The 25,728-nt window shown below is 31.7% G+C and overlaps 1 protein-coding gene and 2 pseudogenes across 1 annotated transcript in view; 1 reads left to right on the top strand and 2 right to left on the bottom strand.

Annotated features, from left to right (window-relative positions):
* The window catches only part of WDR36 (WD repeat domain 36), a 37,532-nt gene extending 13,008 nt beyond the window's left edge, over positions 1–24,524 (top strand). The window contains exons 12-23 of the mRNA XM_016137250.2: positions 419–564; positions 4,729–4,843; positions 5,328–5,493; positions 5,735–5,843; positions 8,126–8,205; positions 14,032–14,139; positions 15,558–15,655; positions 16,055–16,200; positions 18,671–18,790; positions 18,976–19,057; positions 20,439–20,626; positions 21,792–24,524. Coding sequence (XP_015992736.2) covers positions 419–564; positions 4,729–4,843; positions 5,328–5,493; positions 5,735–5,843; positions 8,126–8,205; positions 14,032–14,139; positions 15,558–15,655; positions 16,055–16,200; positions 18,671–18,790; positions 18,976–19,057; positions 20,439–20,626; positions 21,792–21,941 — 1,508 coding nt within the window. The 3' untranslated portion in view covers positions 21,942–24,524. The remainder of the gene's footprint in view (positions 1–418; positions 565–4,728; positions 4,844–5,327; positions 5,494–5,734; positions 5,844–8,125; positions 8,206–14,031; positions 14,140–15,557; positions 15,656–16,054; positions 16,201–18,670; positions 18,791–18,975; positions 19,058–20,438; positions 20,627–21,791) is intronic.
* Positions 6,134–6,252, bottom strand: LOC118607278 (annotated as a pseudogene).
* On the bottom strand, positions 10,752–11,044 carry LOC107506529 (annotated as a pseudogene).
* Positions 24,525–25,728: the final 1,204 nt, after the last annotated feature.

Below are 25,728 nucleotides of genomic sequence, written 5' to 3'. Positions count from 1 at the left end.
ATAGCTTTCAAGACACTTTGTAACGTCGCCCTAGTTGCCCCCTCTCATGAAAATGCTTCACTTACTTGCTATGCTTAATTTTGTAATTTTGTTCAAGTCACTGTAAGGCCATGTGTACCCCACCCCCTAGTTGATTACTACTGTTTTACTCTTCTTTCAAGGAGCCATTTATTACTCTCCACAAATTTCTGAGCAAACTCTTCCTGAGTGCCGTTATAAGACACTATCATACTTTATCATCATTTCTTATTAGAATCTCATTTGATTAGAACTCATTGCTATCAGGAATTACTTGTTTATAATTGTGTCCTTAGTGCTTGATGATAACATGGAATATTAGATGCTTAATAAACAATAGGTGAATGAATTAATGAGAGAATGAAAAGTAATTCAATATACGATTTTAATTATGTTTTAGAGGAAGCTCGTGAGAGTGACTGGGATGGTATCATTGCCTGCCATCAAGGTAAACTTTCTTGTTCAACTTGGAACTATCAGAGATCTACAATAGGCACTTACTTTCTCAAGCCAAAAGAGCTGAAGAAAGATGACATAACTGCAACAGTAAGTGAGCTTATTTATAAGAGCATTTTTTCCCTTAAAACTGTTTTGTGGTAATCTCATTATACTCATGTTTATTAATGATAATATTGGTTGAAAGAACATAGTTTAAAATTTTGATATATTGTTCAGTTTTCCTATGTGCAGGTAATTATTTGAATTAAGCTTTGCTTAATCAGATGTAGTATGTTGGTTATTTCAGTTTTCCAATTAATATAGGATTACTGAGAACACCTTTTGAAGATGATTTTAGTATTTATCAGTGTACTTTCTCACCCGAAGGTTGAGTATACAGTACTATACTGTAGTCAATGAATGTGAATCTGATGGATTCTTCCTTCATTTCCTTCCTTCTTTGATTTTTTACTACAGGAATAAGATTTAGCTAAATATTTAATGAGTTATAGATGTAGTAGTATTAGTTCTTTTTTTCTCATTTTTTTTTATATTTGTCTTTTGTGAGAAGTGCCTTTTAGAGAAATTCTGATTGAATTCTGTCTAAGCCTTTTTTAAATGTAGCTTTTAAATGCCAGTGTTTACTTACAAGTTCTTACTCATCTTTTGAAATTTTATTTTTTTCTTTTGTTAATATTTAAGTTTCCTTGTATTAGATTCAGGTTTTAAGATACAAAGAAAGATTTCAAATTTGGTTTGCAGAAGTGTTGCCTTGCTTTTTCTTAAAGTTTTATTGAGGTATAATTCACTCATTTAAAGTGTACAATTCAATGGTTTTTAGTATATTCAAAGAATCAATTATACAGTCATCACTAAAATCTTATCAATCTAATTTTAGAACATTCTCATCACTCCCAAAAGAAACCCTGTACCTATTAGCAGCTATTCCTATTCTCTCACTTTCCCCCTTTCCCATCTCCCTAGCTAGGCTACCATGTATTAATACTTCTTATCTTTTATTTTAAATAATATTTCATTTTGTGTATAAATCACATTTTGGTTAGCTGTTGATCAGTTGATGGACATTTGTATTGTTTCTGCTTTTTGGCTATTATAAACAATGCTACTGTGAACATTAGGGCACAGGTTTTTATGTGGACATGTTTTTGTTTCTCCGCATCTATACCTAGGAGTGGAATTGTTAGGTCATAGCATAACTCTGTGTTTAACATTTTTGAGGAACTGCCAACTGTTTTCCAAAGCAGCTGCACCATTTTACATTCTCACCATGAATACATGAGGGTTCCAGTTTCTCTATATTCAAGCCAGTACCTGTGATCTTCTGTTTTTTTTTTTTTTTAAATGTTCGACTTTGTATTGTTATATAGTAGCAACAATTATAAAATGAAATATATGAGAATACACAATTTACAATAACAAAAAATCATCGAATGCTGTATTGTGAGCAATTTCCTCTGTTCCTTGAGCTACATTTTCTCCTACATTTGTAATCTATTTTTGCATCCTCCCTTTCTCTCTCTGTCTCTATGTCTCTCTGTCTCCGTCTCTGTCTCTATCTCTGTCTCCCTGTCTCTCTCTCAGCTCTTCTCTATCCTTTCCTCCTCCAGTTGAGATCTTCCGTTTTGTGTATGAAGTGGTAATCCCATTGTAGTTTTGATTTGTATCAATGACTTGATGAGCATCTTTTTATGTGCTTATTGGCTGTTTTTTATATCTTGGAGAAACGTTTATCTAAATCTTTTGCCCCTTATTTATTTAGTGGGATTATATTTTTATTAGTGAGTTGTAATAGCTTTTTGTATAATCTAGATACAAGTTCCTTATGAGAAATGTGATTTGCATATATTTTCTTCCATTCTGTGGACCATCATTTCATTTTCTGCCAAATAGTTTTTAATTTTTATGAAATCCAACCTATTTTTTTTTTAATTGCTTGTGGTTTTGAAAAATCACTGCCTAACCCAAGGCCAAGAAGATTTACTCTTGTGTTTTTTTCTAACAAGTTCATAGTTTTAGCTCTTAAGTTTTAGTCTATAATCCTTTCTGAGCTAGTTTTTGTGTATGGTATGATGTAGGGTCCAAGTTCATTCTTTTGCATTTGGTATGTAGCTGTTCAGCATCATTTGTTGAAAAGATTTTTCTTTCCTCATCGAATGGTCGTGGCATGCTTGCTAAAAATCATTTGACACAAACATGAAGGTTTATTTCTGGATTCTCAGTTCTCTTTTATTTTTCTGTGTGTCTGTCTTTATGCTAGTATCACAGTGTCTTTTTTATGGTACCTTTAACTTCTGTAGTAAGGTTTGAATTCAGGAAGATTGAATCCTCCAAGCTTTTTTTTTCTTCTCTTTTTCCAAAATTGTTTTGGCTATTCTGGTCCCTTGCATTTCCTTATTAATTTTAGGATCAGTTTGTCAATTTCTACAAAAGGAGGCAACTAGAATTTTGAAAATGCTTATTAAAAGTGTAGCTTTACATTTTATCCTATTTTGTACAGATTTCTTTGTAATTATATATGTTCTATTCTCTAGTACAAAAATCTAGTCTTAAACTTTTATACTATTTCCTAAACCATAGAGATTTTATCTTGAGCATCTTAAGTTTACCTGCACAGTTGTTAGTAGCTGTAGTAGTGGCAGTAGTAGTAACGATAATTACAGCTGTTTGTTATATTCTTACTTTGTTCTAGGCTTTCTGTGTAGCTCATATTATTTTATTTTCACAATAATCTTACAGTATGGTTTATTGTTAGCCTCTTTTTATAGGTGATAAAACTGAGGTTGAATGTAATGGAATAATATACTGGAGGTCAGTAAAGCTAGTGAATGGCAGAGCTGGGATTTGAACCAGGACCATTCAATTTAAGATCTGTTTCTTACTTCACAGCCTATAGTGATCACTTATAGATATTTAATATATATATATATATATACACACAGTGGTACTTAACTAGTGCTGAGTCATTTTCCTGGAAAACTCAACTACCTAGAACAAAGCCAGTGACCAGTAAGTAATAAACAAAACAAAAGTCTTTATCAGAGAGCCCATGCACGAAAGTACAATTTGTTATTCAATGGTAACACCCTCAGCTTATTCATTTTTGCTTTGCCTGTGCTATCTTTGATAAGAGATTAGAGTGAATAAATTAGAAAAGGAGATTGCCAGAAGCAGGCACACTAATAAATCTTATTAAAATAAATGCAAGTTACAAAAAGTATAGCAAGGCCATCATGAGCCTTTATTACTTGTAGGTTATAGCCTAGTATCTCCATTGGTTCCTGATAGCATAACTATCCAACATAGCATAAACATTTATAAGTTATTCAAAATAGGTAAGATTATGTTCTATTTAGGAAGATAAAATGCTTTTTAAGATTAGTCCATAGTTTCCTATCTAAATTTTTTTTTGAGGAATAAACTGTAATAATTACCTAGAAAAATATATGTAAGTGAAACATGCTTATGTGAATGTTATATAAATATGTCTTGACTCAGGTGGTGCTGTATCAATTTTATGCTGCTTTGTAGTTAAATATCCTCTATTAAATATTTTCTTTTAGATCTTAGAAGTTATCGATTTCTTTAGGCATAAATTCAATAGTTGTTTGAATTTTCTCTTAGGTGGATGACATCTGACTGACACAGTGGCAATCAGGGATATCTCTGGCCATGACCCAGTACATACCTAGGCTCATATTTTTAACATAGGAAAAAAGACATCTCATTAATATAATATTGACACTCTAAGTATTAAATTATGAGTTTATTTTTCAGAAATTGTTTATAAACTAAATGTTTTCCATGTAATATTTTATGGGTATCCTTTCTAATATGTCATAAATAAAATATTTTAGGCTTTTTCATTGGACATTCTGTGTTTTCAGTTTTATATCAGCTGTAGACGCAATTTCAAAAGTAAAGTAATTAGGCAGTGGAATGCTTTGACTTAGCACCATTCTGAATAAATTAAAAATCAAAGGCCTGACTTTGTAAATTTCAATTGCATTAACTTCATTTATGTTTTATTGTCTCAGATAATAATTTATTCATACCTCTTAGAGAATAGAGATAGAATCAAGCAGATATTTCTTATATACTCAAATTTAAGAAAATCGATGAAGCAATTCATTTATCATGCTTTTATAAAAATAAGATAATTGGTAAATTAAAAAATACTTTGGAAACTATAAAGTACTGTAAAAATGTTAGTTATTTTATAATGTCATTTTTGTTTAAAATTTTTTTTCTAAGGCAGTGGATATAACTTCTTGTGGAAACTTTGCTATAATTGGTCTCTCATCAGGAACTGTAGATGTATATAATATGCAGTCTGGTATACATCGAGGAAGTTTTGGCAACGATCAAGGTATTGAATTTTTTTTCTTATTTGCAAAAAAAACCAATATAAATAGATACAATGCTAATAACTGTCACTGACATTTATTAAATTCTTGAGCTCCAGCCATTTTGCAAAAGTTGTAGATGGGTCATCATCAACCCTATATGACAGATACTGCCGTTACATTTATTATAAACAGCATGTTGAAATACTCAAGAGAATGAAGTCATGGATATGTTAGGGTAAAGTAGTCATTATACGAATTAAAATTTGTGCTTTAACCAGGAAATCATAACTAGTTTTTAAAGTCTTTGTGTCATTAACATGTTAGACTTTGTTTTTATTCAAACAGTATAATCTCCCTGCTCCCTAAAATCCAGATAAATTTCAAGATTTTAGGGAAGGTAAATAGTGGGAACTTAGATACTTAAATGAAGGAATCACTCTGTGTAATATTCAGAGAAGCAATATCAATTATTATTTCTTTTTTCTTTTAACATATGTTTTAAAGCTCATAAAGGGTCTGTTAGAGGTGTTGCAGTGGATGGATTAAACCAATTGACAGTTACAACTGGTAGTGAAGGATTACTCAAATTCTGGAACTTTAAAAACAAAATTTTAATCCATTCTATGAGCCTCAGTTCAACTCCAAATATGATGCTGCTACATAGAGACAGGTAAAGTTTTGTTTTTTTTTTTTTAAATGATAATTTTCTTCTTGATGTTTTTGGTGAAAGTTCTTAATTTAAGTATATAATTTACCAAGTGGGGAAAAATCAGACTTTTAATATAAAGGAACAGCATTTTGTTTAATTTCCCCAAAAGTATTACTTGATTTAAAAAATTAAAATGACTGTGATATTTTTGTTCAAGGTTTTGTTTGTTTGTTTATTAAAACTGGTGCATTTATCTTGCTAGTGGCATTCTAGGACTCGCCTTGGATGACTTCTCCATTAGTGTTCTGGACATAGAAACCAGGAAGATTGTTAGAGAGTTTTCTGGACACCAGGGCCAAATAAATGACATGGTAAAACAAACTTTAGATGTTTAAAACAAAACCTGAGTCATTTCTACTTCTGTTTAGGTTAAAATGCTCAGATAACATACACTGTTGTCCTTTAATAGCATTTTAGTACTCATCATATGAGAAAATGTTTAAAATAAATAATTTGGAGACTAATTTTCGAACAGAATTTTAAAGAAAACATAGAATTATTATTATTATTTTATTTATTTTTTTAGGTGAGGCAAGCCTTGGTTGAGCTCACAGATTGCGAGGACCTCGTCAGCTTACAATCCCTTATTTTTTATTTTTTACGCCTACAGCACCTGGTCTTCCTATGTGGCCTCCCATTCAAGTACTAACCAGGCCCAACCCTGCTTAGCTTCTGAGATCAGATGGGATCGGGCTTGTTCTGGGTGACATGACCATAGAAAAGAAAATGTAGAATTAAAAGAAGTTTAATGTTTCTCAGAAACGTTAATATGGTCAGATTAAAATGTGAATCTTAGAGTTTATTGTTTTCTCTTAACCTCTAAACAAGGCCAAAATATACTTTGGGGAATGAATGATTCATTGAAGTATATCATTTTTGAGTTAATACTAAACTAGGCTAAGAGAACTCATTTCTCTATTTCTACATGCATAATGAATTACTACCAGGACACCTGGACTATCTGGAACCTGGTTTCTAGTTTCGTGTTATTCTAGTTTCGTGTTATTCTAAAGCTTATATATCTTAACTCCACAATTGTTCATTAATAATGTGTTTTAGCTTTCCAGTATGTTCTTTTAGTGGGATATATGATATAGTAAGAAATGCTCTAGTTTAAAAAGTGCCTGTAGAGGACTATAAGTATATATTGTCATTTCATATCAATTGCAGTTACTTTGATTTATTTGAAAATAAAAAAAGAAAATTCTAGTTACTAAGCAGCAATCCTAATAGCTACTTTAACTTATTAGTTCTCATACCAAAAATCAGAATTTACAACGTTTACTCATTTCCTTAAAAATATAGGAAAAAATGGTCAGGAAATAGTGTTGTGCTGCAGATAGGAGATTGGCAGAACTACCCATCAACAGAATTTGTTGTGACTGTATCTAGAGAAATGAGGGTGGAAGTGGATAATTTCATGAAGTGGCATCTTTGAAAACATCTGTCAGTCCCAACTTGCTCTTCCTGTTTCCTTTTCAAACTTCATTTTCAATTTGTATGTTTTGAGTTTCTCTGACTCAATAATACATCACTCCTGTTTAATTAAATCTGTGAACATTTATAACATGATTTTACCTATTAGAGTCACTTTTCCCATCTTTTAATATCTGTACTGTCTTGTAAATTGAGCTCTCTGTACTTTAAGTTTTGAGTTTCTACAGTATTACTGCAACCTAATGAACAAATGAGAGTTCACTTATCCCAGAATCATTTGCTAGTATGGATAGTCATGATTCCTGTGGTATGCTTAGCTTCTTGGATGAACTGTCATACTGCCATTATAAACTTGAAAGATTTCCCTTTTAGATCTTCTTTCGCATCTGGTCTGCTTAAGCTCACAACACTTACTTGCTACAGGCAAGAAGAGCTACTATTTATTCATTTTTATTGACAGAAAAAAATGTAACTTCTTTGGGGTGGCCTGAATAGTTTATTGCTTAAATTTATTTTGAAACCTTGTAGTTTTAAATTATATTTTGGAAGTAAAACGATTAAGGAAGAAAAGGAGATTTTTAACTGAAGCTACAAGTAAAAATAGAAGGACTTCTTTAGTAACTTTATATTTTAAGAGAATTTGCATTCTTGTCTTCCAAATAATTTTGGATTAATTCTTAGAAAGTTAGCTTAACATAGATTATTTTCAAGAAAAGGGTTTTTTTTTTTTTGCTTTCACAGATGCTTTATAGCCAAAATTAAGCTGATAAAGTATTTCTAATTGAATATTCTCAGAATAGCAGTTTTATGTTAAAAATGATTTATAGTCAGCTTAATGGTCTATAAATAAATTTAGGATATACTGGAGTAAAAATTTTTAAATAGATGATATTGTTAATTTTTAAAACTTTTTATAATTCATGTGTAAACTTAATTCGTATCTGTATCCAAATCAATAGTATGTAAGAAATGGTATTTTCTTTTATATGAAAGAAGGCAGACTAAATTTTATTCAACCATAATTTTTCATGAAGCTGCATCATTTCGTTTCTTGCATTTTCTAAGCTGCTAAAAATACAGACACAAATATACATACATGTACACACAAATTATATTTGTGCTATTTTTTTTTTTTTTTTTTTTTTTTAATTTAAAGACTTTCAGTCCTGATGGTCGTTGGTTAATAAGTGCTTCAATGGATTGCTCTGTTAGAACTTGGGACCTTCCTTCTGGGTGGTAAGTTTATTTTTAAGTGCCTAATCTCTTCAGAAGATATCCCAGTCATTGTCTTTTACCTATAGTCAATGGATTATCTGCTTCTTTGAATATGAATGTATTCAGGGGTTTTTCTAACTTGAGAGTATTTTATCCTTGGAGTGTTTTTGATCTCTTAAACAACAGGGAGTAGTTCCATAAAAAATAAGGATGAGGAAAAGGGAATCTCTCTTAGGTTTTCTGTTCCTGCAAAATTGAGATACAGAAGTGAGGTGCATAAACCTTAAAAAAACTTTTTGGCCATTTCGATACTTCAGAATATAGCTCAGACTTTAGGACTACAAACTTCTGAAGGTTATTTGTTCGTTTTGTTCATATTGAATTTAGTTAAAAAGGTCAAAATCCTAACTTTATGTATATTATATATTTTTTGTCTCTAACATAATTCTTGAAAGAAAACATTTTAGATACCTTCAAGTAATGAAAACATGTGACTTAAGATTTGGGTAAAACCCAGCAGTGTTCAGAAATCTACTTCATAGATTCAGACTTGCTACTGAAATAGCACTTGAAGAGAAAAGATTATCTAATTCTGTTAAATAATACAAACAGTGGAGACCATGTGCACATGCATGGCAGTGGGGAGAGAGAGCGCACAGGCAAGCAAGCAAGAGAGCGAGTTTGTAGTTAAAAATTATATAGGAATAGACACCATTTAAGATCATATCACTTAACATAGACTTGTTTAGATTAACTGTAAAAGGAGTAATGGGAATAGCAAAGTATCTAATTTAACAGGAATATACCATAATGAAAGACATTGGTGAGAAAAATGAGAAGGAAGATGGTACTTTTTAATCTTCTGAAATGTTTCTAAATTAAGCTCTGTCCAATTCTACTTACTCTTCTGAGAAATTGGATAAGCTCATACCTGAAAGCAGTTTGACCTTTAGAAAGGAAAAACCCCGATGTACTCATTTCCCTTCAAGTTTGATATAGGAATGAGGCACAGCCATTCATCCAGCATACACATCTGATTTGGAATATGCAAAACAAAAATGTTGCTGATGTGTCTAGCTCTCATAATGAGGGAATTTTTCCACAGGTGTATTCTCTTTTTCACTTAAAATTGAGTAAAGCAAAATCTAATTAGTTGACTGTGTCCTCCAACTTTAAAAGTTCACCTAAAGTTAGTACTTTCTTAATTTTTAAATAACCTTTTTTAAAAGTCATTAGAATATTGGTAGTATGTTGCTGCTTAGACTTAATTCTGTTTTCTAAAAAGGAGCATTGTAATTTGAATTGCTTTAATTACAGTAGGAAAATTGTACAATAGAGTTGACATAATGCCCTTTTCATTTTCCTTTTTAGTAGTCTTAGTTCACATGGGATGGGAGAGATAAGTTAATGTTCAGTAGTATTAAGTTGCAAAATATTTCTTAAAAGTGGCAAGTTTATCCTTGGAATAGAAAAATTAGGATCCGAAAGCATTCAAAGCTACCAGTCATTGACTCAGCATTAGCCTTTTTGCTGAATTTCTTATTTTAGTAAAAAGTTGAACAGATTTAAATTTGGTAGATTTTCAACACTTCTATCTTATTTTTAGGTGAACACTAAGGCAATTTTAAGTGAATACAGAGGCACAAAGCTGGGAGAAACATAAGAGCAAGAAATGAGTCACAGATTGTTAAAAGAAAATGTAATAATATCTACACCGATTGAACCAAAGTATATTTTTAATAAAGACAGAAATAAGTACTACTTTGGTTAAGATTTAGAGTGGGGCAAATGAGAAAGCTTGAAAAGCAATATTACACAACTACTGCTGCCTAGTTACAACTAAGGTTACATTCACCATGAGCTGCTAGGCACTTTATATGCTTTTATTTTTCATCCTTCCCTCATATCCTAATGGCTGTAGGTATTATTACTGTTATGAGTCCCGTTTTACAAATGAGGAAATGGAGGCTCAAAGAGAAGTTAAGTGATTATTTGCCCAAGGTGGCATAGTTTTGAAAATGACATTTTGCTGCAGTAAGCATAGGAGAAAGAAACAGATTTCTCAACAGTTATGATATCAGCCTAGCTCAGGTTGTGTCATATGTTATAATGATGAACTGATTTTCTTGATGTAGAAGATAAGTGGGGATCAGTATTTTATCATACAACCATATATAACTGTTGGGGTTTTTGGTTCCCCTGGTTTTTAAGCCATAATTAGTATGGCAGCCAACCTTTGGAGATTCCTAGTTCTTTCTTCAGTAAGCAGCTTTGTCATTTCTGTTACATGTTAAATATTTAGAGAATAAATATACTCATTACATAGCCTGAAAAGTGAAGCTGTTTATGAGTAAACCTTTGGGTGTGGTAACCTACAGGTGTATCCATCTGGAATTGTGCCTACGTAAAACAAATTGCATAGGTACTAAACTATTTCCTGTAAAAAAAAAAAAAAACAACTTTTTTTTTAAGATCGTTTTCGATAGTTGCATTTATTAGCAGAAATCGCTAATCAGTAGCCAGGCAAAGGAATCAGCACACTTTTGGAACATGCCGCTAAAAGCTTATCAACTCATTGTCTTGCTTTTGTCAATCTGGTAACCAGTAAATGTCAAAGACTGATTTTGTTGAGGAAGAGCTTTGAATATTTTCATGTGAATATAACAGTTATGACCTACTCCGACCTTAATTACTTATAGTAATTTATTCTAGCAGCCACTTGAGTTTTGTATTCTACAGCTTCAAATTCATCATAATTTTCATTTATTCTTCCTTCAAGCTTTAGTGGTTTAACCTCATTAGCAATCTCCTAGATTTCCAGAATGGCAGGTTTGGCTTCATTTAAACCTCTAGGCATCATTTTGGCTAATTTCTTCTTTGCTGGGCAGGATATTGGAACTGAAATTGTGAAGTTGTTTTAAACTGCAGAAAATTCTTATATTTATAGGGTTTTTAGAAAATCAGAGTTGAAATTTTTTATCCCTGAAATTATCCATTATTTTCTACCACTACCACCTTTTATTTCTGGTTGTTCTTAGTCTATTGGAAGTTAAGATTGAACTCTTTTGGGATGAGAAAAATAAAAAATTAAATAGTTTTAATAGAATTTTTTATTTTGTTCTCTCACCACTGTTTTCTGAGAAGCATTACATGAGAATAATTAGAATAGAACATTGTTTTGCATTTCTCACCAAGGTAAAACCATCCCTATGTTCTGTTTATTAGATTTCTATATAAGGTGATGCTGTCACTTTATATATTGTCTACATTTGTTCAGAATATAATCACAAATGATTTACTGAGTGATATATGCAGGGCTCTGTGTTTGAAAACCTGATTTCTTAGAATGGGAATTTTATTAATGTTCTCTCAAAATATATGTAACTTATCTGGGATTTTTCATTCTCTGAGATTAGCAGGACACTATATGGTAGTCTGGGGTTGGACTTGCATACACACTTCGGCTTTATGAACCAATGTGTGTAAAATATGCTGTGTATGTGGAAACCACCTTCCTCAATTTGAGGCTTTTACATAATGGAAGAGCATTCTACCCACATACAACAGCTGTGGAATCAAGTTGCATAATAAATTTGACAAAACAATTATTGTATCACATAAAATAAATTTGCTCCAACAGTAGATTCTGTTTTTAACAAATTGTAAACATGTTAGAAAGTTTCACCCCTCAAATGCTTGCACTTTCAATGAACAAATATTATGACAAGAAATGGTAAGATCTGAAATTGCTCATCTTTACATATTGGGATAACATCTTTATATATTGGATTTTTTGGATTAAATGAATTAACAAATAATTTAACAGTCTCTGGTCTATAATAAGTGTTTACCAATATGTTCTTTTTTCTGATTCTCTGGATCCCCAAGAGAAGCCATTCTCGTGAGCTTCCAGAGTAGGTCTGAGCAGAAATCAGACAGGTTTCTTACTTACTGTTTCCCCCATAACTGATAATTAAATAGCCATCATTGTCCTAAGCACACTTTGGCATGTGTTTGTTTCCAGTGCTCCTAGTTTTGTCTTGTCTTCCCATATTACATTCTTTACTTAAGGTTTACATTGTTAATCATTCTCTGAACAAATTGAGAGAGATTTCATCATGGACAAGTCACTCAGCATCTCTACTAGAGAGTCTTCGTTTACATTTGAGCTGCTCAGAGTGTGTACCATGAGTCACCAGTGTAGGCATCCCCAGGGTGTGTATATGCTATCAAGCTGTTTGTTTTACCTTTAGCTTCAGTAGTGATTTTACTGAGTTTATAGTGATTAAGAGTATAGACTGTTTGAGTGACGGTCCTGGCTTAGTTGCTTTCCCATCTTGAGTGAGTTTTTAAATCTTATTGGGCCTCATTTTTCTGATCTGTATAATAAGGATGAATCTGCTTCATAGGGTGGTGAGGATTAAATTAATAGACTCAAGTGCTCAGGGTACTTCCTAGCATGGAATACTAAAAAAGAGAAGAAAAAAAGAAAGAAAACTACTATTATTTTTTCTCGAAATGTTTTATTTAATGTTGATTCTGAACTTCAGTCATTTTGCTGTGCCTTGCCATGGATAATGTACTGGTTTCGGTGAATAAAGTAGTTTTTAAAACAGTCTTAAATAAAATCAGTATACTCCTCTTAAAGTATACAGAGTATTCCACCCTTAGCCAGCCTTCGCTCTGCTCATTAAATCTACGTTGTGTCACTTCCTTCTGTCACCATCCTAGTTCAGATCTTCATTGCTTGTTAGATTACTACCACAATCTCACTATTCTTCCTTTTCACATATACTCTACATTCTGATGGCAGATTTTTTTTTTTTAATGAAAATGAAGATTATGCCACTATGCTCAAAAACCTTTAGTGACTATTAAGTTAAAAACACTCAGATGTTCGGTATTCAGGACCCTTATGCCTATGCACCAAACTGCACTCCTCATGAAACCCAATTGTGTTTTCCTTCGTCTTGCTCTCCACATTTCTCTCAACTAGGATACGTTTCTCTGCCATCAACATCCATTGAAATTTTGTCCATTTGGAAGGCTCATCTCCAACATTATATTCTGTGAGAAGTCTATTCTGAGTCTCCTAGATCCTGGACATGATTGCTCCCCATTCCTCCCCAACTTTTCTACTCTTCCAGCTTTTAAAGCTATGTAACTAATTTCCATGCGATACTTTATGGTTATGCTGTATAGACAGATTTTTTTTTTTTTGTATGTTGCGTGTATAGCATGGTTACCTATTCGAAAAACAGAATTGTTCAAGTTTTTTCCCTTACTATTTTTTTTTCTTATTTATAGCCGTTTTATTAACTTCTTTTGTTGCTTAGGCCTCTTGTATAGGAGTATATAGTACCACTATTAATATAACTCAGAACCTGATATTCCCAATTTTTATTTTCTATTCCAAATTTATAATGTATGGGAAATAGAATCTGATTGGCCCACTTTGGGACAAGTAGCTACATTTTCACTGGAATAAAAAAAAGAGAGAGAATACTGGTAGTAGTTTTATTTTAAATGTGACATCTTCAGAATTGCTCCCAAGGTTATCTACCAAAATGGCATTTCAGAAAAATGGAGTATTTCTTCCTGTATTCTCTTTCTCTGGTTAATTAGTCCATTTAGTATTTTGGGTCTTTCTCATTAAGAGAGATTATTTTCACATAGTAACTTAGATGATAAAGCTCTTTGTAAATATTGATAACTTTCCGGTCTTGGCAATTTAAAAAAGTGGTTTTTCCTACATCTCTTATCCCATATTATTTTAACAAAAATATATTTTGTGAATTGTATCCTTTTGGTAGTTTAAATACTTTAACATCTTGATTCTTTTTATAGCCTTATAGACAGCTTTTTGTTGGACTCAGCTCCTCTAAATGTTACTATGTCCCCTACTGGAGATTTTCTGGCTACTTCCCACGTGGACCACCTCGGAATTTATCTGTGGTAAGTTCTTTCATACAATTCTGTTTGGGTAAGGAAGAGAAGGATACTGTCAGACAATTATAGGAGCTAACATTGCTATTCAGTGTTTTTTTTTTTTAATTTATAAAATAGAAATGTCACAGAGAGTTAGTTTACAAGTCTATGACCGATTTAACATCTGCTCGATAATTTAGATAGCTTTGTTCAAATGTGTATTCTAAACCACACGATTGATTTCTTCTGTTGTCATATTTAGCTTTTATTTGAAGAAAGGATAAGTGAATTTAAAAATATTAGGAAAAGGGAGTCCCCAGCCAGGACCTGGCCTTCCTGCCACTACCTGATAGTGCTTTATGCCCTTGGCCATTCTCTTCTCAACTTCAAACTATTTTTTCTATAAAATAAGGCATAAGTGTAGGCAAAGTGCTTACTAAGATTCATTCTAGTTGCATAACTTAATAACCATGTAAAGATACTTAAGGTGATCTTCCAACTACACGTGATGAACATGTAAAAGTTCAAAATAAATGGTTCAGCATCTAGGTCTAGAGAAACTTTTGTTTCCTAAGTTCGGATGTCTAATTCTTTTAACTGTTGTTACCGAGGAAGAGAAAAAATTTATTTTTTCAATTATAAAATTTTATAATTAAATTTTTAGGATTTAAAAGTAAATTCAGCGTATAGTAGAAATAGTCTCTGGCCATGTTAATAAGCAAAATGGAGTGGAGTATCTCTTGGAATCTGTGAAGCTTGAATAGTCAAGGGAAGAATAGTAGTTATGGGACCTCAACAGCAGGAGTATATAGTACCACTATTAATATAACTCAGAACCTGATATTCCCAATTTTTATTTTCTATTCCAAATTTATAATGTATAGGAAATAGAATCTGATTGGCCCACTTTGGGACAAGTAGCTACATCTTAGTTAGTTATCCAGATCATAGTACATAATCAGGTAGCAGAAACATAGCCACTTAGGGGACCATTCTAGAGAAGGGAAATCCATAACTGTTAGCAATTCCTAGGATCTCATCAGCATATTCTCTCTCTGACTTTGCTCTGTTAGTCCATCTTTCCTTTAGTTATATTTTCTCAAATGAAGGTTGACATTAGTCAGAATAATATAAATATATAGAGGTTACGTTACTTTATGAAAGTATTACTCAGTATTGATCTCTCAAATAAATACTTCATTAGAAGTAAAGATGACATTAAGAATGTTTATGTACAGCTTTCTTGTGGTAACATCTATGACATGAATCAAGGCATTTTCAAATTAATACTGTCTATCTTTGAGATCTTTTCTTAACTTGTGAGTGATTGGAATCTTAGCCAAATTCAAGATTGTGGAGATTGTTAGCAGTAATTGAAGTTTCTCTGAAAAAGATATTTTTATAAGTTTTAAACTTATTTAAAACATTTATGTTTTATTTCTCAGGTCCAATATTTCTCTGTATTCAGTTGTTTCATTACGGCCACTTCCTGCAGATTATGTTCCTTCAGTTGTAATGCTTCCTGGTACTTGTCAAACTCAAGGTAATCACACAACAGTAAAAAGAATTTTTAAAGTGTAATATCATTAACTTAATTTGGGGATATTACTTCTTAAGGAAAAGTTTAATGCACTTGTTCCAAGGATTTTTTAACTGATGTGAAATATTTTGAATGACTTCATGAATTTTTGCAAAAATATGTCTGATATAGCATTGATAAGATATCTAATAGTATACCAGTGGAGAAGTGTTTTGATTCTCATAATGGGAGTTTTAGTTAATATGAGGAGATGAGGAAATGAAATAGAGTTTAGAAGGCTAATAGAGTTTAGAGTGAACCTGTTAGGAAACACTAATGGATTTGGAATGAATTAAATTGCTTTTATATAATAAAAATCTCACTGTGCGTTAATTTGTTTTATCTGAAAATTTTTGTTTTAAGATGTAGAATTGTCAGAAGAAACCATAGAACCAAGCGATGAAATGATAGCGTATGATTCCCCAGAACAGTTGAATGAGCAGTTGGTGACTCTGTCACTCCTTCCTGAATCACGGTGGAAAAACCTTCTTAATCTTGATATTATTAAGGTAATACCATAATACACTTAATATTAGCCCCAAAAGACACGTTCCAGAAGCGTTTTCTTTAGTAGCTTCCCCTATTTTGAGTACTCTAGGAGGAACAGTTAATATTAATACATGAAGTAGTAAAGAGAATGCCATTTAGTTTATTTAATCTTGTTTTATCAGGTGTGATTATCAGAGGATTTTCTTTGTGTGTGTGTGTGTGTACACATACAGAGCGAGAGAGACTTTGAGAGCACTCAGCAGACCTTTGTATATAGCAAAAGTACAGCCCACGACTACAGAACTGTTAGAAATTGAATGCTTTAAACCTAGCCATAAACTACTTTTTTAACTTCTAAAACAAACAAAAAATGCCACCATAATGTGTGATATTTCTGTTGCTAGTCATTTTGAGATTAGAAGACTTTACTTGATTTTTCCTCATTAATTTTCAGTTACCCTTTATCATTCCATACCCTACTCTACCAACTACAAGATGTTTAGAGCTTTCTGTGTCAGGTTCAGGCATGTAAGTTAAGATGAACTAGGTTCTAGGTAATGTCCTGAAGAAACAGCAGTGGGAAAAAAAACCCGGCCCCTTTGTACTTGATGAAATTACAATTTCACATGAAAAAATGGACAATTATGGCATTAATTAGTGTTTTTCAAAGTACGTCTCATGACTGCCCCGCCCCCCGCCCCATTTGTGAATAGTAAAAGCAGTCGAAAGGAATAGACTACAGTAGAAAATTTCAGAGGTTATTCTCTGATAATGACAAGTGTCTTTTTGTGACACTTGATTTGGTTAGATATACACATTGACTAGAGATTATGTGTGGGCTAAGTCGCATTGTGGGGTGGCATAAAAAACATATAAGGAGTGAAATAGATAACTATGACAAAGTGTGGTTAAGTATTTTTATAACAGCACCAAAAAAGATATGAGTGTCTTAAATAAGAAGAGGCAGAAGTTTTGATGTGTTAATTTTCCTCACAGAAGGTCAAGTTGCTTTTTTTAACTTGCTCACTTTTTGTTCAGGAGCATAGTCGTGAAATCTCTCTATAATGTTATCTAACCTGTCAGCTATAAAGGATTATTTAATGGAATAACTATAAAAGTAGCACATTAAAAAGTATAAGTCGATGAGTGTGAAGGGAGCAATCAGAATAATGCCCAATTAATTGAGCTAAGTTTTTGGACTACTTTGCTTCTTACTGTGGTATAGTTTGTTCTGCATAAAAACTTACTTAGAAACTTGAGTGAATGATCTTTATGAGAGAAATATGCTTACACCTTTCATATTTTTATTTCTTACTGAATGAAAAAAGTTAGAATTTTTGTATTTCTCCAATGGGTAACTCTTACTTTTAATTTTTTAGTAGATTGAATAACTTTCAGAGCAGTATGGACCTCCTCCAAAGCCTTTTATTTTTACTTACAACTTAGTGACTGTATGTATCCCTTCTAACTACAGAGCAGTGAATTAGAAGGGTAACTGTGACTCTTATTAGTCTCTACCATCCCAAAGAAGGGCTGTGCTTACGCTGTAATTAGCAATACTTTATCCTCCTTTCATGTAATAATTTTCTTTTATTGTGTGCCTCCTGAGGCTGCAGATATCACTGGCTTTTTCTCTAAAAGCAAATCTCCCTAGGGTTACAGAGCTGCTAAAGAATAGAAGAGGAATAGTGTAAGGTAAAATTGTGAGACTCCTTTATTAGGCAGTTTACCATAGAAAGGCTCTTCATCAAATGCTCCTGAGATAGCGATCTGTAGCAATGTAGTCACCAAAACTAACTTCCATCAGTGGGAAATGTGATGGAAGTTTTCCTGATTGAATTTTACTAACATTTGAAATATTTTATAAATGAGCAATATGTTATCTTGCTTTTTAAAAACACAAATACTGAGAAAAAATAAAATTCCAGCAAAGAAAGAAGAATTGAAAATACACTTCACAAAAAAATTTTAACCTAATTACTTCTAATGGCAGAGTCTACCTCTGGCTCCAAATTTCTTTTGGAGAATAGAAATTTGAGAAACCATTGAACATTTATATAAATTTTGCTTTCTACCCATTTTGCTAAAAAGTTTGTATTTAATATAAAAGAAGTTCACAGGTGCTTGATTGTTATTTATTTACCTAAGTATTCATGTAAATATTTGTTGGCGGGGCGGGGGGTGGGGGCGGTGGTTGGCAGGTGGAGTTGGGGGGAATGGCCTAAGTGTGTCTTAGGGCTTCTCCTGAACCCTGTCATTTTCTTTCTGCCTTATCAGCAAAGGTACTGGAGGTTTGCATTGGGAAGCCCAGTTTAAGGATATCTGTGATGTTGATTGGTGGGATTTTATTTTAGCATTCTAATATGAAACTTTTTAATTTTTCTGTTACTTTTTGGACTTTGTTTTAAAATTAATTTGGAATTAAATATCAGAAACCATTGGCAAGATAATAACTTACTAGTCTTTTTCCCTGTCTCATTTTCTCTTCAGAAAAAGAATAAACCAAAGGAACCACCTAAAGTACCCAAATCAGCACCATTTTTTATACCAACAGTTCCTGGTCTTGTACCCAGATATGCTGCACCTGAACAAAATAATGATTCCCAACAGGTAGAAACCAAATTAGAGCCTTCTAAGTATAGGGGTGTGTGTTTTGTATTATACATTTGCAGTTCTTTACCAAGACCCAGTTTTATACATGCAGAGTAAGTTAATGATAGCTTTTAATTATAAACTATATGTTTTTGGGGTTAAACTTGTGTTCTTTGAATAATGTGTATTTGTTTTTGTTTCAGTCTAAAGTAGTAAATCTTGGAATTTTGGCTCAAAAATCAGATTTCTGCTTGAAACTTGAAGAAGGACTGGTAAATAATAAATGTAAGTTAAATTATAAATATTTTACCAAGTAACTCACTTTTTTTTACTTTATGTAAAGAAAAATTGGATGAAATATTAGCAGATTTCTCTACATAAAAGAATATAGTAAAAACTTAAAAGGGTTGAAATTTTGGTTTTACTCTGACGTAGTTTTAGCTTTTGTATTATTAAATTAATGCCATAAACTCATGATATTGATATTATAATCTTTTGAAAATCACACTCTGTAATGAAAATTAGACTTTTTTTCTAGTGTTCGCTTTGTTTTTATTTACAAAAACAGTTTGCAATATAGCATAGACTTTTGTCTTAGGTGATTTCAGGTATTCCCAAATTATCCTATAAGAAGACAACTTAAAATTTTCTTTATTGAGTGTGTTAATAATAGATTTAAATTTTGTAGCTAACAGTAGCTAATAATGATAAATAGAGCTATAAGCAATTAACAAAATCACAGTCACTCTCCAGTTTTTGACTTACTTTTTTGTTTTCTGATCCAAGGGCTTTTGTGTTTGTTCCAAAATCACTCGAGTCCGCATTGGCTAAGTTAAAGAATGGTACTAATGGGCCGTTGTAGATGACTGAAGAATAGCATAATCATAAAAGGAGTAACTTGTACTATTATGAGAGGAACAGAAAAGAAAAGCATGATTAGTATACACTGAAGAACAGAAAATAAAATTTTTTAGACTTTTGTTATTAGTGGTGTTCCTTTTCAAAAAGCTGAAAGCATACTCATTGCATTATAATATCAAATGCCCCATATAAAAATAATTGTCAGTGTATAGAGCATGTATTTGTGGGATAACTATGAAATAAGAGTGCTTTACTTCTAGAAAAGAAGTAATGGGGGGGATAAGAATAAGACAAGGTCTTTCCCTTCATATATTTCTGCATTTTTAGTGTTTCTTAATGAGTATGTGGTACTTTGTAGTTTTTTATAACGTTACAAAGAAAGAAAAACAAGTTCCCCTACCTCATTCTATTCCCATTAGCAACTACCATTAGTAATTTAGTATGTACTTTTATAGCCTTCTTATATTTAGATTTGTTCTGAGTTATGAGCATATTAAAGTGGGTTGCTAGGTGCACACTAGATTTTCTTTAGCAACCTTAATAGCAGGGAAAAAAAAACCACTCAAATTACTGAAAATACAAAAAAAGTTTAGTGCTTTTAGTACTTTTTATTGTATTTGCTCTCATCATTTATACTAATGTTTACTTAATTTGGAGTTTATTCTACTACTTAAGAGAAAAAAATTAAGCCACAGAATTTTCTATGCAATATGAATATATGTTGCTTGGGGTATAAAATGAAAACTAGGTTTCTAAGTGAAGTAATTGTAAGTAATAACTGAATTCTTTTTAAAACTCAATGCAGATGAAGCTGCTCTTAATCTTCTGAAAGAATTGGGCCCATCAGGAATTGAAACAGAGCTGCGAAGCTTGTCTCCTGATTGTGGCGGGTCTGTAGAAGTTATGCAGAGTTTCTTAAAAATGATTGGGATGATGTTGGACAGAAAGCGTGACTTCGAGCTAGCCCAGGCATACCTTGCATTATTTCTAAAGGTAAGTCTAATGGAAGACAGTATTCCCAGCTTGCCTTCCTCTAGAGTAGTGTTGTCTGATAGAACTTTCTGCAAAGATAGAAGTGCTTTATATCTGACTGTTCAGCATGTCAGTCATTTGTCACATGTGGCTACTGAGCCCTCAAAATGTTGCAAAGGTGACTGAGAAACTAAATTTTTTATTTTATTGAAATTTAATTAAATTTAAATAGCCTCCTATATCTTGTGACTACTGTGTTGGACAACTGGACTGTCAGGTTTATAGTCTTTTTTTTTTAATATTCAGTACAATTTTGACCCAGCTCCCTGACTTATCTGTCATTTATTTGATTTAATATACTAACTTATTAACTTTTTTAAAGTAGTTACATTTTGGCAGTTTTTTTATGATCATAGAAAGTCAGGTTTTATATTTATTTTTTGTTTTGTTTTACCGCTGAAATCACAATATTTACTTCTATGTTTGTTGAAGGAGTTTCATGTGATAGGGCAATAAGAGTTACTTTTATGACTAATATGAAGATCTCATGTCTATTTCAGTGGTATAATGTATTGAAGGAGATAGATGATGCTGATTTTCAATGACAGCAGATGTAATTCTTCACCTCTCCCATTACTATGTAAAATGAATTTTCACTTCATCTAATTATTTAAAATTATTTAAAAAGTAGATGTTTAGTTGGTAGCATGTGGGATGAAAAAAGAAATGCCACAAATTGTTTCTATATCCTTTCCCAAATTTACGAAGTTTAGTTCCTGAATATAGTTACTTAAATCTTTAGAAAGTAAAGCAAAGGCCCTATCTGACATTTATTACCAGTGAGTTACAGTGGGAGGAGAAACTTGAAGAAGCACAAAAATGTGGATTTAGTATTAGAACTAAACCTTTTTTTCTGGATCTGTATCAAGACTGTCCTTAAGTGGAGGGGAGTGATGACCACTTCATTTCTACTAAGAGAGTGACAGTACCGTCAAGGAAATCATAATAATAATAATAATAAAAAAAAATGATAGAGGAGAGGGAAATGGAAGATGGTAACAAAGCAGGATTTAAGAAAAAAAAAATATTCAGAATAATGTCTTCTGATGTTCCTTAGTGAAAAAGTTGAATCCAGAATAAAAATTTGATTTTCTTAAATGTTCAACTATTATATTTTTCTTTTCAGTTACACCTTAAAATGCTTACTTCAGAGCCCATACTTCTAGAAGAAATGACCAAGTTGTCATCACAGGTGGAAGAAAACTGGATCCATTTACAATCACTCTTCAATCAAAGCATGTGTATTTTAAATTATATAAAAAGTGCTTTGTTATAAAAATAAATTTAAGTGATTAAATAAATCAAAATCTTTATATTAAGTGGGTTCAGTTTAACTCATATTTTGTTTTCTAAGTTTGATTGTGGAAAAAAAAATGCTAGCACTACTGACTAGTCAGTCATTAATGATGCTAAATACTTACTTGAAATAAAATTATACCAGCCTTTTGTTTTAAAGACTTAAAGAATCTACTCAAATGTTCTATTTTGAATCCATTCACATCAATTTCTTATATATGACTTTTTTTGAATCGTTATTACCAACTCATGCTTTTTAAATATTTGTAGCATATAAGAACTGCTGGATATTTCCTGTAAAGTATTGCTTAATTATATTGAAGATAAAACTGATATGTAATATAGTTATAAAAGTGCCTTCGTGATATGAAGTAAAAAAGTTTGTTTCCTTTGGTGGCCTTTGATGAAAACATGGATCATTGACTCTTAGAGCTGGAAGGTGTGTTAAATATTAGTTCAGCCCTCTTATAATGCAGACAGAAGAGGAAGCTGCTAAGGTCATCTCGGGATCTCAGTGACAGATCAAAATTTTCTGACACTACCTCTCTAAAGTAATTTGTTCTTTTATCAGGAATGTGAGAAGCATTATTACAAGGTAAATTGCTATAAGAGACTGTCGAACAGATATCTAGGATAGGTGAGGGAAATTCTTAATTCTATGAAGATATTCTTCAAAGGTTTTTCTTTCTTACTGATGACCTTTCTGGCAAGAAACTGCTAACTATACTTTTTTTCTCATAACCATTGAGAAACCAGATAGCTCCTGGTTGTGCCTCTTTTCTCATCATTAATTTCTTTGCATGGTTCAAATCTTCAGCAATACATGAATTAAAAATAAGCAATTCTTAAAAGCATAGTGCTCTAAAAGCAATTTTTACTTTACTCAAAAGTACCATCATTCATAAAGTTCATCTGGTTGTATTTTAATGCCAATATCATTAGGATAAGAAGGTTTTATGGAATAATTTCCAGAAAAACATTTCTCACAAGAAATTGTCAGGGATAACTTTGAAATCAAAGTGTTTTTGTTTAATGTATAAGGTAGAATTAGTAAGCTTCTAAAGAAATAAGCCGATCTGGTTTGTACTCTTGTTTTTCTTTTAGAAGTGTCTATAAACTTAATAAAGTCACTTACTGAAATGTTAACAAGGACTTAAGTTCTAATTTCAAAAATTGTATTTCCTTCTGCCCCAAAACTATTCTAAAGATGTGGCAGAATTCCACTTTATAATCAGGTACCACGTGAAGATTGAATTTTCTTCTCTTTTTCAAACGAGAATGCAGAAGTTGAGTATTGCTTTTATTGGAGATACTGTTTTATTTAGATAGTATAGCTTCATTTCGGCAGGTGGTGTTCTAGAACCTTTGTGTTTGCCATCAAGGAAGGGAGAGAGAAATACAAAAGATAATTTGTATGTATAGTTTTTCTTAAAATATATCAGTCTGTACATACTGCTTTGTCTTTAAAATTTAAATTACAAGTGTAGTATATGACAACATTTTACTTGTAAAAACATCAGAAATGTGTCTATTTTTTGACAGTGGCCTTCAATCTCAATTCCCTCTAGAAGTATAACAGTTAACGTTCCATCTATACTTTTTTCTGTGAATATATATATATCTACAAGAAATAAAATGTATAGTTTTTTATATATGTGTATCATTCTGTAATTTTTTCTACTTGGCTTCTCTATTTCAGTATAATCATATCTAATCTCTTTTGTATAGTGTTCCACAGTATAGCCTATAATGGACATCTCGGTTAAATTCCTTTTTCTTTTTTTCTAATTACAAACAATGCTGAAAGAATGTCATCTTGTATTACTCTGTGCATATAAAGATTTCTCTGTAGTATATGCTTTTATGGAATAAAAGCTTTTGAATTGCTGGGCCCAAGTTAGGCAGTTTTAAAGAGATACTTAATTTAGTTTCTAAAATGGCTATTAACAGTTTATAGTTTCTCCTCAGCAATGAATGAGTACCTGCTCCCCATATCATTAAGGACATTCGATATTAGATTTTTAAATTTTTTATTACTCTAATGGGTTAAAACAGTTTTAATTTTAAAATCTGATACTAGTGAGGATGAGCATCTTCTAATGTTTATTTTAGACCATTTTTATATTTCTCATGTGAATTACCTTTTACACTGCTCATTTTTCTATTGAATGATTTTTTTTTTCTTTTTTTGTATCATGCATTTGTTAGGAGTTTTTCATATAGTTTAGATATTAGTCTTTGATGTCTGTTGCTAATGTTTTCTCCTAGGGTCACTTGTCTTTAACTTTTATTATGGTGTCTTTTTTTAGATGTTTTATATGTGCAGGCAAATTGACAATTTTTATGACATTTCAAAATATAAAGCATATTCTATATTCTAAGACATTTATCATGTAACATCTCGATTTTGTGAAAAGTGTAAGATAGTTACTTTTATTCAAAAGTCCAACAACTGTTTACTGAAGTCCATTCTTTTCTCACTGATTTGAAATGTTTTATTGTATGCTAAATTCTTTCATTGAAGTATTTGATGTCCCTAATAAATAATGTATTGCTTTGATTATAGTTTTCTGGTGTGTTTTCAGATTTGGTGGGACTAAAGGCTTCCTAATGATTTTCAAAATTTTCTTTTAAGTTTTGCTTTTCGTTGCACTAAATTTATAGTCTTGATTTGGAGAGAATTACAGTAGTATTTCTCTTGAAGAACAATTTTGTCTTCATTAAAAACCAGATCTTTTGTGGGCATCTTTTGGTTTCATAAGATTTCTTTACATAATCCTTAATTTTTTGATAGATTTATTTCTAGGGATGTTATTTTTGTTGCTATCATGAAATATACCTTTTTTCTAATACATTTTATAATTGGTTATTGCTGTTGTAGCAGTTTGACATTTAATATGCTGATCTGTTACTACACTGCAAAACTCTTTAAAGTTTCAGTATGTTTTTAGGGGATCCAAGAGAATCTCATTTTCTGCAATTGTTAGACTTCATTTTCTACCTAATATTCATATTTCATTTAATTGTTTTGTTAGGATTTACTACTCTTAAAATTAGAGGTAAGTATAGATTTTTATGAAGAGATTTTTCAGCATACATTAGAACAGTATCTTAATTGGAGTAATTCAGTGGATTTTATTTAAAGATTTCTAGTAATCACATTTTCATTCCTAGGATAGAACAATTTGTAAGTAAAATGAAACCGGAGCATTTGTCTATTGTATAAAATTATCTATCCTTGATATTTTTTTAAAACTTGCCTAATCAAATGGGAAAAAAGGTCTTGCATAAAGTTATTATATGGTGGGTTTTTGCCTATCTAATTTTTTCTGTGTTTACCAAACTAATTGGATTTTCTGTCTTGTCTCAAGCCAATCTTGGTAAATTCTATTTTTCTTACAAATCATAACTTTAGATTTTCAAATTTATTAGTGCAAGTTATATTATAGTTATGCCTTTTTATTTATCACTGGGTTAGGTCACAGAAGCCAAGTCAAATACAGTGTCTGAAAAGTCCAGGAGTAAAAATTGGCTTTGCATACTGCTAGATCCATGAATTCCTCGGGGGTCAGTTTCTCCGTCTCCCTTTTGCTCCCATTATTGGCTAAATGTTCAGTCAAAGTCTCCTCATTCCCTGATTCATGATACTTATTGAAGATTTATTGTGTGCTAGAATCTTATTTGTGCTGGGAATGTATATAATCAAAACTGGAAGAAATTCAACTGCCAGTAGCTCTAAATTTAGCTATTTTCCCCTGTATACTAAT

The sequence above is a fragment of the Rousettus aegyptiacus genome, unplaced genomic scaffold (genome assembly GCF_014176215.1).
Source record: "Rousettus aegyptiacus isolate mRouAeg1 unplaced genomic scaffold, mRouAeg1.p scaffold_m13_p_8, whole genome shotgun sequence".
Classification (NCBI taxonomy): domain Eukaryota; kingdom Metazoa; phylum Chordata; class Mammalia; order Chiroptera; family Pteropodidae; genus Rousettus; species Rousettus aegyptiacus.
The sequence above is the reverse complement of the archived record's forward strand: the minus strand, read 5'-3'. Positions and strand labels throughout refer to the sequence as shown.